At 35.8% G+C, this 13554-nt stretch overlaps 1 protein-coding gene across 1 annotated transcript; it reads left to right on the forward strand.

Moving 5' to 3' along the window:
- The first annotated feature begins 1054 nt into the window (after positions 1-1054).
- On the forward strand, positions 1055-13339 carry LOC141835223 (uncharacterized). The gene is made up of 9 exons (XM_074722652.1): positions 1055-1214; positions 2820-2918; positions 3033-3469; positions 6036-6114; positions 6215-6268; positions 9881-9949; positions 10104-10169; positions 10269-10337; positions 13040-13339. Exons 1-9 carry the CDS (start codon positions 1104-1106, stop codon positions 13124-13126), a joined length of 1071 nt encoding a protein of 356 aa, XP_074578753.1. The 5' UTR covers positions 1055-1103; the 3' UTR covers positions 13127-13339.
- The last annotated feature ends 215 nt before the right edge of the window (positions 13340-13554 follow it).

Below are 13554 nucleotides of genomic sequence, written 5' to 3' on the forward strand. Positions count from 1 at the left end.
AAGTTCAGTCATACGTTCCAGACAGCTCAACCACACATATGAAAGCTCGGTCACACGCTTAGCTCAACTTAGCTACACGTATAGGAGAGCTCGGTCACTCACTCAGGTTAGCTCGGACATACATAGGAGAGACGCATACTTAGTTCAGTTCAGCGATTCATATAAGTTCGGACAATACCCGCACAACCTCGCCACTCATACAGATAGGTCACATATCTTCCGACCTCAGTCATCAGGTCAGCTATCAACGAACAATTATGCAGACTCCTTTACCAGACTTATCAACTCATCCAAAAAGATAAGGATAGAGACCGAGTTCCTAGACTTGGTCCCCGACAATCCTAGCCGTCGAATGAAGGTAATCAACATCGCTGAGCCATTAGATGTTTGAAAACTGTCAGAGATCGATCCGTTGATGGCGCCGTCACAGCCAATTGCAAGAGGTAAAATCCGAAGATCACGCCCCCGCTACCTCTATATAAACCCCACAAGTATGAAGGAAAGTCATCTTGAATTCTCTACACATACAACCACTTCTATTTTCTCTCTTCTGACTTGAACGTCGGAGTGGCCTCGTCGGAAATCTCCGGCGCCCTGCTAATCCGTTCGTTCAATTCTTTCTTCCTCAAGTTCTTCTGATCGGTGGGTTAACAAAGGTTGAGGTGACATTTTATTGATTGGTGGTTTGACTGTTGTCGGCATCGAGTCGAAACAGTTGGAATTCACCACCCTAACAGTTCAACATGGTTGATCCTACGACTATCTGTGAGGAGGTAAATTAAGAAGTTGTAGTTGGCCATGACGGAGGAGGGCACTGTCTCAGCTTCGCTGAAATTCAAACTAAAATAAAATTCCTTCTTGAATCACATTTAAATAAAATAATAAATTTTAGTGTTTAAATACGCTCATTTGAAGCTGAATTAAAAAAGAACAAACAACACTTTGGGCCGAATAGAATCCAACCCACGAAGACTACTGAGTAAAGCATTCGGCCCAATCCAACATCTCTTAAAGAAGTGGATTACCCTCACACGTCGAGTCGCTGCCACTCTCCCAGAGAAGCGACCCCAAACGACGCGAAGCAGCAGATTGGGGGCGGCGCCATGACCTTGGACGACGAGAAGTCGGTGTACGTCGGTGGCCTCCCTTACGAATGTACTCAGGAGGACCTTCGTCGTGCCTTCGACCTTTACGGCGCCATCGTCGACGTCAAAGTCTGCCTTCTTGCCTCTTTTTTTTTTTTAAATTTTTTATTCTTTGGTTAATTCGATTGGAGTGTGGGTGATGGCTCGGAATTTTAGGGTTGAATTAACGGTGAGATCCACTTAATTAGCATCTAGAATCATATGTAGAGCTGAAAATAAGAAGGAGAACAAATACGAGTGAGGAATTATTCGATGTGTGAAGTAAGCGATCCCTATACCGTTTCATCAGGGTGAAGTGTTGTGTTGCTAATGCGAGATCGATTCAAGAACTAATCTTATTTACACGTCTGGGTCTACTGCTGGGATGTAACTACGGATTAGTAGATTCAATTATTGCGAACTAACTATAGATTCTAGACTGTCTTTTTAAGGAAAATTTGGTTCAAAAACTAAGATTTCCAGTTTCCCTGGTTCTTTTCTGGACATAGTAATCCCTAATGTCATTCTGCTTACAGCAAGCTTATGTAACCAAAAATTGAAATTTATTCAAGGATGTAATTTTCTGACTCCTGCGTACACATACACAATCTCTAGCAAATTGAGTGATACTTTGTGGTCTGCGATAATGCAAATGGTATCATGAAAATGAGTTTAGGTCTTTTAACTGGTTCGTTGGTAATATTGTTGTTTGGAAGATATGCATACAGTTCTTAAGTTATAAAACAGCCATAGGTATATCATCAATGAAACTGTCTGTGTCTCCGATCTCATCACCGAACACAGACATTTAATTCTAACAGTGCAAGCGTTAACAGCTATCTACCAGCAACATTTACATATCTGCTATGGATATTACCTACCTTATTGGTATGTCAATGGAAAAATTTGCAGCATGTACATATCTTCTGCATCGACACCTATTAGTTCAACTTTGTATTTTGGGACCTTTACTTTGCAATGTGTCATCCTGTAGTTTGTACATATCTGCTGCTATATGTTTGTTGCAGGAAACAGATTTCACTGTCTTGTGGGAAATTTGGCAGCCATGTTGATTTGATCCTCTATTCCTTCCTCCTTTTCTCTTATACCACACAACACAAAGGATTTGATGATGACATTCTATCATTTACTTAGAATTTTCAGTATATGGTTATCCGTAAGAGTGACGTGGTTGTTCAAAAAACCTTACCTACAGGTCTACACCACCTTTGGTTCGAGAGTTTGCTTTGCTTTGAATTTTAGGTCTTTGCTGCAAGCTCATGTTCTCTTTCTGGATCCTACTTAATTTATAGGCATTTTTTCCCTGAAACTCAACCTTACCCAGACCATAATTTTACACAAGTTTTACCTGAAACTGATAATGAGTTAACTTAATATTGTTGGATAAGTTTTTCCCTCCAAATCTGGTTAGTATGGGAAAGTAATCTTATTCATATCACATTTGACTAGTAAACTACCACAACTACATGGATAAAGTCAAATAGCAATTCATACCAGATCCAATCTATGATTACCAAAGAGATTTATGGTTATATATAAAAGTTCTTGTATGTTTAAAGTCTTCAAATTCATCATAAATTTTCCCCGAAGCTCTTTAGTACAATATTTAAGCATCAATGAACTATTTGAATGTATCTAATGGATATTTTATTTGATGTGATTATACAATTGCAGATAATCAATGATCGACAAGTTGGAGGAAAATGTTATGGGTTTGTTACATTTAGAAACCCTAGGTCGGCTGTTGATGCTATTGTGGACATGAATGGCAGGGTATGTGTCCTTTTTCTTTTCAAATTATTAATGAATTTATTTTCCCCCCACATATCCGTAGTTTGTTTCTATGCACTTGGGAGTAATTGTTGTTTGTTGTCAAAATGTAACTAGAAAATTGGAGGAAGAGTTGTAAGAGTAAATGAAGTTCACACAAGAGGTGGACGGCCAAATTTTCATCGAGAAAATTTCCATCGAGATGCAGATGATGATTGGGATAGGGGTAGGGAAAGGGAAAGAGAAAGGGATCATTTACACGACAGAAATCATTTTCTAGATAGAAATTCTGAGCGATCTCAAGATAATAACAGGGATAGAGATAGAGAATCAGATTTTGAGCGTGGGCGTGACTTCATTCGAGCAAGAGAGCGTCTTGTGGATCAAGAGCGAGATCGAGAGGATGAGGATCATGAGCGTCGAGGAGACCGTGATAGAGATTGGGAAAGGGATCATAATATGGATTGGGACCGTGATAGAGACTTGGACAAACCTAAAGATCTTGATGAAGGCAAGCTAATGGATAAGGAGCAACAATCAAGACAAAGACACAGGTATTCTATGACACTATCTTGTTCATGTTAATTGCTTAAGTAAGTTATCATCTTACATTTAATCAGTTGGTTTCTTGGTATCTAGTATAGCAATTTTGTTGTGGTGGTGAGATCCAAATGTTGTGTGGTTGTTTCATTCTAATGTTTGTCTTACTAACATGAATTTTCTACATTATTTTTTTTTCTTCTGATGTTGATTGCATGGTTTTATTCTTTCAATATTTTTATATCATTGTGCTATGACCTGCCATAATCAATGGACCGAATAATGCACACTTCAGAAATACAATGTTCAAAATGTTAAACATAGACGAAATGAGAATGCTAAGATTGATTTATGGGAGTAAAAAAATAAACATACGACTAGTTGGGAGCACTTAGGTATATGTCTAATAGAAAATAGATTAAGCTAGCATGAACATGGTCAAAAGATAAGCATCAGATAATATAGTTATACATTGAATTGATTAGAGTTGAGGGGTAAAGAATAGAGGCAGATTAAAAAGTCTATGTGACTCAAGTATAATTTAAAATTTCATTTTGTGCCAATTAGCATAGGCAATATGTATTGGTAATTCCGTGCACTAGCATGGGCAAAAATTCTTTTTCACTAAACTCTCACATATATATTGTCTTGCCTATGTATTGCTCGTGTAGGGAAGTATAAACTTTGGTTTCAGTTCTTATCAAATGAAATGAACTTAAACCCTATGAAATTTGATTTAAGTTATTTAAATGTGAATTAAACCTACTTTAGCGGCAATTTCGAATAATTACTAGTTAATTTGGGTTGATTAAAGTCTTATGCATGACAATAATTATATAATATAAATGATGTAATATAATACACAATTACATATATGACCATACCATGAAGTAATCATATAAGAGTTAATCTCAACAAAATAATTCTTCATAATACTCTTAATCTTTCTGTGGTTACAACACATAGTACGTTGTGCGCTATATCAGATGCTAATTGCTGTTCCAGTTATGCTAGTTCAACATCTTGTTGACAACTGAGGTATCTTAACTGGTATATAGATTAAATAATTCAAATACCATTGTTTTGGCAGCATATTTAAACCAAGTTATGAAAATTATGATGGTTAGCGAGCTCAAATGCTACTAGAACCTATGCTCCCATCTAATACAAGACATACAATCTAGTAGTAGACTCCTAGCAATAAGTCATCAGTAGACATATTCTTACTGATAAGATATGCTTTAAAGTAAGATGTTTGTTATATTTTTTAAAATTGTTTCTATGAATTTTTAATTCAATTTGGTATGAAATTTTTATATTCTTATTTTTGGTCTTAAAGAAACCAAATAAGAGTAAGATCAGAAGGATGGAGCCAATTCAAACCCATGATTGCATGCCTGAACCATGTTGACCCATGCTGAGTGTTGACATGGCCCTAGACTGAGAGAATACTATTTCATCTGATACTGTAACTGACATTGGTATCCAAATCCAAGCCATTGATTCAAAAGTTGGACATTACCAGTGGTAAAACCTTATAAAGAGTTCAGTATGGGGAGAAGATTCATTTATTTAACCCTCAAATAGTTGAAGACTAATACACAATGATGACTATGATGTTTAGGACATATATCTTTTTTAATTGATCTTTATTTTAGATATTTACTTTGCATTTCATAGTTCTTAATTTCTACTGTTATATTATTTTTTAAACTATAAATATTGGCGTCTTCATGTTTTGTTGTACTGAGATCAAACTAGGGGCAAATAGTTATGTTCAAATTGAAAAAAAATATGGCAAATGCTGTCTCTTGGCTCAGGAAAATGACTCATTTCATGAGGAAAAGTCGGTGTCAATTTGAAATACATTGATGGTAAAAGGCTTCCCAAAATAACTTTCTTTTCAGAAAGGAAAGTTACTTTTCAATTTTAATCTATCTTTTAAGTTTTTATTAAAATATTTTGAACTGACCAGAAGCTTCTGTGCTAGACAAATGAAAATGTAGAATTATTTTTCTTGAAAATATTTTTTGGTGAAGCAAATGGAGCCTTTTGTTCTGTTTATTTGCTTGAAACTTGTTTGGTATGAGCTTAAAGTATTATACTAACGTCTTCAGTTAATTTCTTCTTTTCTAATCCTTTAAGTTAATCAGTCCTTGTGCAAATTGGTTAAGGCTACTACTACTTGGTAGTAATGATTATTGTTTCGGGGGTTACTAATGGCAAGTTTGGAGCTGGACCTAGGCAGGAAGGGAAAAATTCCTTTTGCAAGTTGAACTGAGGTCATATATGAGCTTTGAATGATACTGTCCAGGGATTATTGCCACACATTAACTTTCAGGTGTATTTGTACACAGTGCAGAGACACTTAACCAGCACTGGTCCGAGATTTATCCCACTTGTGACTTTATTAGTTGGATACCGTTTGATAATTTGCTTCATCTTGTTTCTCAATGTTGCATCTTCTTTAAATTTTCATTTATTGAATTCCAAATCTATGCAGCTTTGCTTTGAGTTTCATGTCAATATTTCAAGAGAGCTCTGAAACAATTGATAACTTTATCTTCTCAATCTTAACAGTACTGGAACAACTGATCATCAATCCCGAGATATATCGTCCCATTCTAGTGATGATTATCGCAACCAAGTGAGACAAGAAGTAAGTTATTTTGTTTGTTCAGAGCCCTTATCAATAAGATCATCTTGATTTTTGTCAATCTGCTTGTTTCTTTTGAAACCATGTTATTATGTGTGACTAGGTGAAAGAACAGTTGGAGGTATCCGTTCAGAGACGAGAGGAGCTTGAAAACGAGGTGTTTCATTTTAATGCATTTAAGACTTCAAAGACATTTTTAAAATACTTGATGAATTTCTGTTTTGAGCAGAGTATGACACTTTAACTGGATTCAGTTGTACGTTGATTTTAAATTGATAGCAAATGATATCTTAGGTATGCAAGCGATGAAGTTATTTTCTCTTGCCCTTTCAGTGCTTGCTCTCGCTTGTCACTCTGTCACACCTTAAGTGAGTCCTCTTCCCATAGCTAGTAATGCTTCACCAAGACAATGTGACAATTGTATTTGCACGTCCCTCATGCCAGTCAAGGGTTGTGCCACTTTAACATTAAACAACATTCGTAATACATTCGTACTCTGCATTCACAGGATATAACAACATCACATAAGTAATAAACGAAATAGGAGTAATTTAGTTGAAAGAAAGTAACTAAAACTTCATTCACCTATGCATAGTATAAAAGCAATAACATAAAGTACAAGAAATCTCATTTTTGTTAAATAAAGTGCAAAAGATAAATAACAATAAATGATGAGAAAAACTCCATAAATCACATGAAAAACTCCCAACTTCAAGAGCAATGATCTACAAATGTAGTAGTATGCGTAACAACTTGATTTGACACCCCTACCACTCGCCTCAAGTTTATCTAGTTGATTTGGAGGCTTGTATATGATGCCATTAAAATTGATAGGAGAGCCTCTCAAGAAGTTAGAGCAAAAGGGTAGCCAAATGTCAATGTGCCATAATGTACTGTGTCTATCCTCACTATAACCATGCAAGATCTCATTCATACATCACATAATATTCAATGCAAGTGACTCATTGATGCCTTAAAGAAGGGATAAACACCATGTTGACCTAAGGGAATCTCTCCAGCACAAGGATGCTACTAAGTGATTCTCTAGTTACACATTAGTGACCCTAAGTATCACACACAAGACTGTTCCTTGGCAGTTATCTAGGACCCTGCATGTCCTTGAAGTCATGTGACACCCTAGTTAAGCATCAACAACTTGAATGATCGTGCATCCTATAATATTATTGAAGTCACATGAACCCTAGTTAGGCATCAATGACATTAACTGTTATGCACCCTATCATCGATACCCAAAGGCACTCTAGTCATCAAGCTAAAAGCCCTCAAATGAGTCTAAGGTGATAAATCCACTCATCTCATCCTAGCTTGTCTAATGTATTGTGTATAGCAAATAATAGGTGCTTAGGCTAATATTCCAAATTTGACAAGTTAAATCTCATGGCATGACATGTAAAAATATATATCTTTAAGAATGCATCAGCATTATTATAGAAACAACAAAAATAAACATATATCAGAAAAGAATCCAAGACACACCCACACATATAGGAAGCAATTAATCAAGTGGTCTTCATTGAGGTAGGGTTTCAACCAGAGCATCTATAATCCATTATGTCCAAAGGAAAGTCCTCAGTTGTGGGTTATGACCAAAAGCGATTAACCATAATGCCTAATGATTTCTCCAGACTCTGTTTAGGTTTCCTTGCAAAAGTTCCCTTCTTTATTCATTTATACCACCCAATGTGCACAACTACTCATTAGACTCACCAACCAACACATACACCAATAAAACAAAATAAACATGAACACCTAACCACTTCAAGGTACTTACATAACACTACTCTCCTCTTATACTTTTCCTATTATCCATGGATCTTATTCTTTTAAAATAGGGTTCTTTGTCTTTCGTAAATTTCAGATTTTTGGTAGTTTTCACAACTATATAGATTGTACGTATTATAGAAGATTGCCAATGGTTAATAAATAGAGTCCAAGGATGTCGTGATTGGTATAAAAATAGATCCCTGAAAGTTGGAGACAAGATTCATGTTAGAAAATATAAGTATCTGAGTCTTTGCTTAAGCTTCTAAAGATAAAGGTACATGAATAGCCATTTGTTCCCTATCAAAGCCTGCCTTGAAACCCTTACAAACAAATGGGCATAAACAAATAGAGAGCCCTTTCACTAAATAGGCTGGAATGGTTGTATGTCTAATAAGCATAGGATAGTAGGATAGATGCTATGCTTTACTGGAATTATCTGCATATTATTTCAGTTTGTTGGAAACCAAATTCTTTTCCTCTAGTAGAAATGTAGAATGAAGTAACTTGACTAACCAGATTTCGTACAATCCCTCTTCCCTAGAGGGATCATCTACTACATTGGGTACATTCATTCTCTATGAATCTACCAATCTTCCTTTGTGGATGTAATTACATTCATTCTTTATGAATCTATCAATCTTTCTTTATGGATGTAATGACATTCGTATTCTATGAAGATATCAATCTTCCTTTAAAGGAACTGAATGGAGTAAAAGTTTCATGTTTTAAATTAGAGACATTAAAAATGATCAACCAACGTCAATTATAATCCCTAGCCTTCCAAGCTAACGATTTGGGTTAAATTCCTGCTACCTGCTATGTGTTCTTCATTATGTATTACAAATACATGCATAACAATCACCATTAGTTAACACTGTAAAATAATTCACATATATAAACAATATACAATATCTAAAGTGGTTTTCACTTGCAAAAACCAGTGGTCAATACTTGCAAGTTACAAGATGTACCAAGGGTTTTAAGTTAATTTTGTTCAATCTAAATAGGTTGGGATTAACAAACTAAGGTTTTTTAATTCAAAATCCACTTAGGTGGCTGTATATGTTGGCCCAAGTGGAAGTTTTTTGAAAAAATGGAGAGACTATAAAAAAAAAAGCTTAGCATGTTAGGTAATTTCCAATTTTATACTTAACAAATCAGTATTCAGACAATCTGTTTGCTTTTTGAAACAGAAAATCATTTTAAGATTTGAGGACCTGATAGTTAAACAAAACAAAAATGGGATGGTAATTCCCTTTGTAACTCAAACCCAAGGGATTCCTTACAAAATTTTTCTGTGATGATGATTTGTTGGCTTTATTAGTTCTTATCTTTTGCAAAACCTACCAAATTAGAAATGTCTTACAGCCTTCTCTGATAGAAGTCTTACCTCATGTTCCTTTAAGAGAACATTAATTTCATTCCAAGTTTAAGAGTCTGACTGGAAAGGCTAGTGTGGTTGAATTTGGAATTGATCAACTCTCAGAATATATATTTGGGGTTGCTTTTCTTAGAAGAATGTAAGTCTGACTTGAAAGGCTAGTGTGTTGGTTTGGATTGTGAATCAACTAAGTGAGGCTATACATTTTTCCTTAGAAGAATCTTAAGTTACTAGAAACATGTTAATGCATTAGATGTGTTCCTTAATTATGATAAACAGATTGAATATTGAAGTTTGTCTCAGAATCCATTAATTCGTTTTTATGATCTTTCTACCTTTTATTTCAAGTTTGATTGAGAATGCTACCCTCTGTTCTGATGTAAGAAGCGTTGTTGAAATTCATGCTGAAGTTTAAACTACAAGTTACAATAGCTGATATGACAAGTGTGCATTCCCATTAAGGGCAAGGTGTCATTTAGATGCTTCTAGCTTCTTCTTTTTTTAAATTGAACTATTCTATTGTGCAGTTAAAGATGATTACCTGTGAATCCACTAGTTCCTATTCTCCTTGGAAAATGATTTAAACCTATTCTGTTGGATCAGATTACGATTATTGGAGATAAGGTTGAAGAGAAAAAGCTTGTTATTTCAGATCTACAAAAGAAACATCAGGTGCTTTAGTTCTGACAACTTAGTGATGTCATGAGGCTGTCAATTTATCTTTTCCTAAATTTATATATTTATTTTTTCGATTTACCAGTCAAATCTACTTTAAATTACTTGCCTAATCAATTTATTGCCTGATCAATACACTTCCCAAGAACAGAAACTAGAGGATGCTCTGGCGGCTGCTAAGAAGCTCACTTCTCAGCGTCAGTCGATGCTAATAAAGGTAAAATTTTTAATCCTATTGTACATAATTGAAACTTTTCCACTTTTTTTTTTTTTTTGATTTGACAAATGGGATAATCTTTTTATCACCTGATTCCAGCTGCAGAGTTGTTATCTTCGATCTCAAGACTTTGCTGACAGACTCAAGAGCTCTCAGCAGGAACTCGAGGCTAGTTTTTCTTGGATCACTATCTTTTCAAACTTTTCAAGAACAGAATTTTCGTCACGGACTAAGCTTATTATAGATAAACAGAAATAGGAAATTAGCAGAAAATATTGGAAGTTTAGAAATTAATGAACTACAGATAAAAGAATAGCTTAGTCACCTCAATTGGTTAGTTGTTTTTTACAAGTGGATAAAGGCAGTAAAAGGTATGCAATCTTGTACATGCTAGTTAGTAATCCATGTTCATTCCACATTGTTAAAAGAAGACCCTACTTGGAGTTAATAAGTTCCAACTCCTCGAAAGTAGGGAGTTAATAAGTTCCAACTTCTAGATTTTCTGCTATTAACAGAAGACCCCTGTCTACATGGAATCAATAAGTTCCGCTTCTATATTTTCTGCCATTCACCCTCTGTTTGCTTGGAAAGAAAGTAGGGAGGAGAGCAAAGTTATTTTGAGGTAAGACAGATTTAAGGAATTTTGATTACTAATTACTCAGAGAGTAAGTAAACCGGAAGATTAGAACATTTGATTTTCTTCCCAAAACTTTATTGTTTAAATTTTCTTACCCACCATTAAATGATAGAAAATAAATTGAAATGGTATGAGAAAAAAACAATATATAAAATTTAAAAGAGTCATATCTACTAGACTGGAAGGGGTAAGGCGGTGAAGGTCGATCAAAGAAAATTTTAATCAATATAATAAAAAATTTAATTAATTTGAATATTCATTGGTGCTAGTGCTTTGCATAGATCTCAATGGATTGGAGGGATAAGACACATAGCTTCATGATGAAAATGATCTACCCTTGTGGTTTTCCAGAATTAATTCTTAATGCTTGTCTGCTTTGGAATGCAAACATAGGTCTTGGCGACGAATGGGTATGTGTCACTGTCTCTCCGGAAAAGCACTAACTTTTGGTTGCCAAGATTGTTTTCTTCAACTTTACTTCCGTCTTTTTCAATTGATGTCTAGCTCATTCACTGCCCTTGGCGTTACAACTGGATTCTCTCCTTTCATGTGACTTTCTGCAGTGTATCTTCACCTTGAGATCAGTGTCATTAATTTGATGACTTCAGTTGAAAAACCAGATAAATCCATCAAATACTTACAATACTCAGGTTGGAGGTGAAAGTATAAGGCCACTCGTCGTTGACACATTTGCTGCTTTGCCCACCCATCCTAGTGGCTTCATGTGCTTCTATCTCACCTGTCCTTTCCAAGAATTTGGTTTCCTCACTGGCTTTGGAACTGGTTTATTTGTATAGCCCCTATCAGTAAGGAGTTGTGGTAGCCAAACAGAGTCATATAAGACATTGGAGATCGAGACAAGGGAGTTCATTGAGATTTGGAGTTATCAAGTGCATCAGGTGGGGAGGAAGGCAAATAGTGACTGGGTAGATAGAGGGAGGAAGAAGAAAAGGATAAATTAGTTGTCTGATAATTTTCTTTTTTTCCTTTCTTCCCAAGTAAACAACTTTTGATCTTTTATTCCCTCTATTTCTTTCTCCTATAAAATATTTCTTTGCTATTGTCTTTTTTCCTTGCAAACAGGTGTTTAGTCCTTGAAATACTTGCTGAATAAATGGAGATTCACTCTGTTGAGTGCTTCACTCTTAATTATGACATCTTCCTTCTGGCTACCCTTGACATTTCTAACTGAGGCATATGCTTACTGAATAAATGAATAGCTTTGGACATGCAATAGCAATGACGGGGTTGACGCCGGTGAAGTTGGGGTATTGGTGGGCATCATATAGAAGAGTTAGCAATGTGCGGGCGATGACTTAGGTGGAGAATTGTAATATGGGTGGTCTGCTGATTATATTGCAGATATGGTAGCTATGTTTGGATCTCTACGGATGTTACTTTGGTTTAGTGGGAGCATGAGAAACAAGAGAGGCTAAGGTTTAGGCAAAGAGAACTATTGAGAGCATTTTTAAGTTCCTCCATATTATTGACCATATCAAAGCATATACTATAACTCAGCTCAAAATGGAAACTGAGGCCTCAGACAGTCAGATCAACAACAATTGTTTGTATATACATAAGATCATAAATACCATTGCTGTTGATATGACTGTCTGGGACATCCAATTTTTGAATATTTTGGGCCCTTAGGGCGTAGTGCAGATGATGGGCATATGACATTTCTGATGTAACAGTCAGTAATCGGATCTTGCGGGAACTCACAATTTGCTATTCACTCCACCATGCGTCTCCTATCTGTGTACCTGAATTTACTTCTCTTCGTACCCATGGGGCTGACTTTAGGGGGCTATTGTGGTGGCGGATTTATCTTTGTTTTATGTATATACATGTAGTCACCAAGGATACAAACAATTGGATGTCCCAAAATGTTGGAGGCTCATAGTTTTTTCCTCGTTTTCTTGCACAACGTTGGATAAAATATTTCATGGTTTAAGCTCGGAAGCACTGATGGCAAGAAAGCAAGGACTTAAATGCCTAGAGTCCACAGTGCTGGTCAGACTTTGATATTGTTCTATGCACTTACATACCAAATAATGCTTTTGAAATTTTGCATCACTACAGAGACAACTATAATAACAACCTCGTTGTTAATAATTCCAACTAGCCATATTAGTCCTAACAAGCTTTTGAATTTTCTGCATCACCATTTTTAAACTTTTGGCTGCAAGTAAGTTTTCACTAAGTTTGATCTACATAACCTGTGTTACTGCAGTCACTAGTTGATGCAGCAATCTCCGAAGTCGATGTGGGTGAGGATGCCAATGCAAGAGATGGATCAGTTTATGCTAATGGGAAGTAGATGTGACATTCCCAACACATGTGGGACAATTTTTTGTCCTTCCTTTGGAAGTAGGTAAGTTCTTTGCAAACTGTGGCACTGACTGTGGATTAGTTTTGCTCATGTATTATTATATTTAGACCTGTGTTTTCTGCACTCTTTGTAACTTAAATTGCAACTTGTGGCCAAAACAGCAGCTTTAACCTCATTATTTTCCCGCTTTATTTCCATCCTGGAGAACCTCCTACAAGCTTGTCAAGTTTCACCCCTTGCTATTGTTTGTTTAGTTTCTTTTTTTTCTCTCCTCATTTTGGATGCATACTTGATTATCTTTTGTGAAGTCAACATGCGAGCGATATTTTTCTTTTCCAAAGTAATGTGGCACTGTAATCTTGTTTTGGTTCTCCAACAGTCCAGGTGTGGTATTGTTTTCGGTCCACTCGAGTTCC

This window comes from Curcuma longa, chromosome 9, assembly GCF_044706935.1.
Source record: "Curcuma longa cultivar G26 ecotype Majalengka, Jawa Barat chromosome 9, ITB_CL_G26_1.1, whole genome shotgun sequence".
Lineage (NCBI taxonomy): Eukaryota > Viridiplantae > Streptophyta > Magnoliopsida > Zingiberales > Zingiberaceae > Curcuma > Curcuma longa.

Bases quoted from the DNA above. Each gene is read 5' to 3' on its own strand.
- LOC141835223 (XM_074722652.1), top strand. From the start codon at position 1,104: ATGACCTTGGACGACGAGAAGTCGGTGTACGTCGGTGGCCTCCCTTAC. The intron at 1,215-2,819 runs GTCTGCCTTCTT...ATACAATTGCAG, and splicing joins GCGCCATCGTCGACGTCAAA to ATAATCAATGATCGACAAGT. The intron at 10,338-13,039 runs GCTAGTTTTTCT...GTGTTACTGCAG, and splicing joins GCTCTCAGCAGGAACTCGAG to TCACTAGTTGATGCAGCAAT.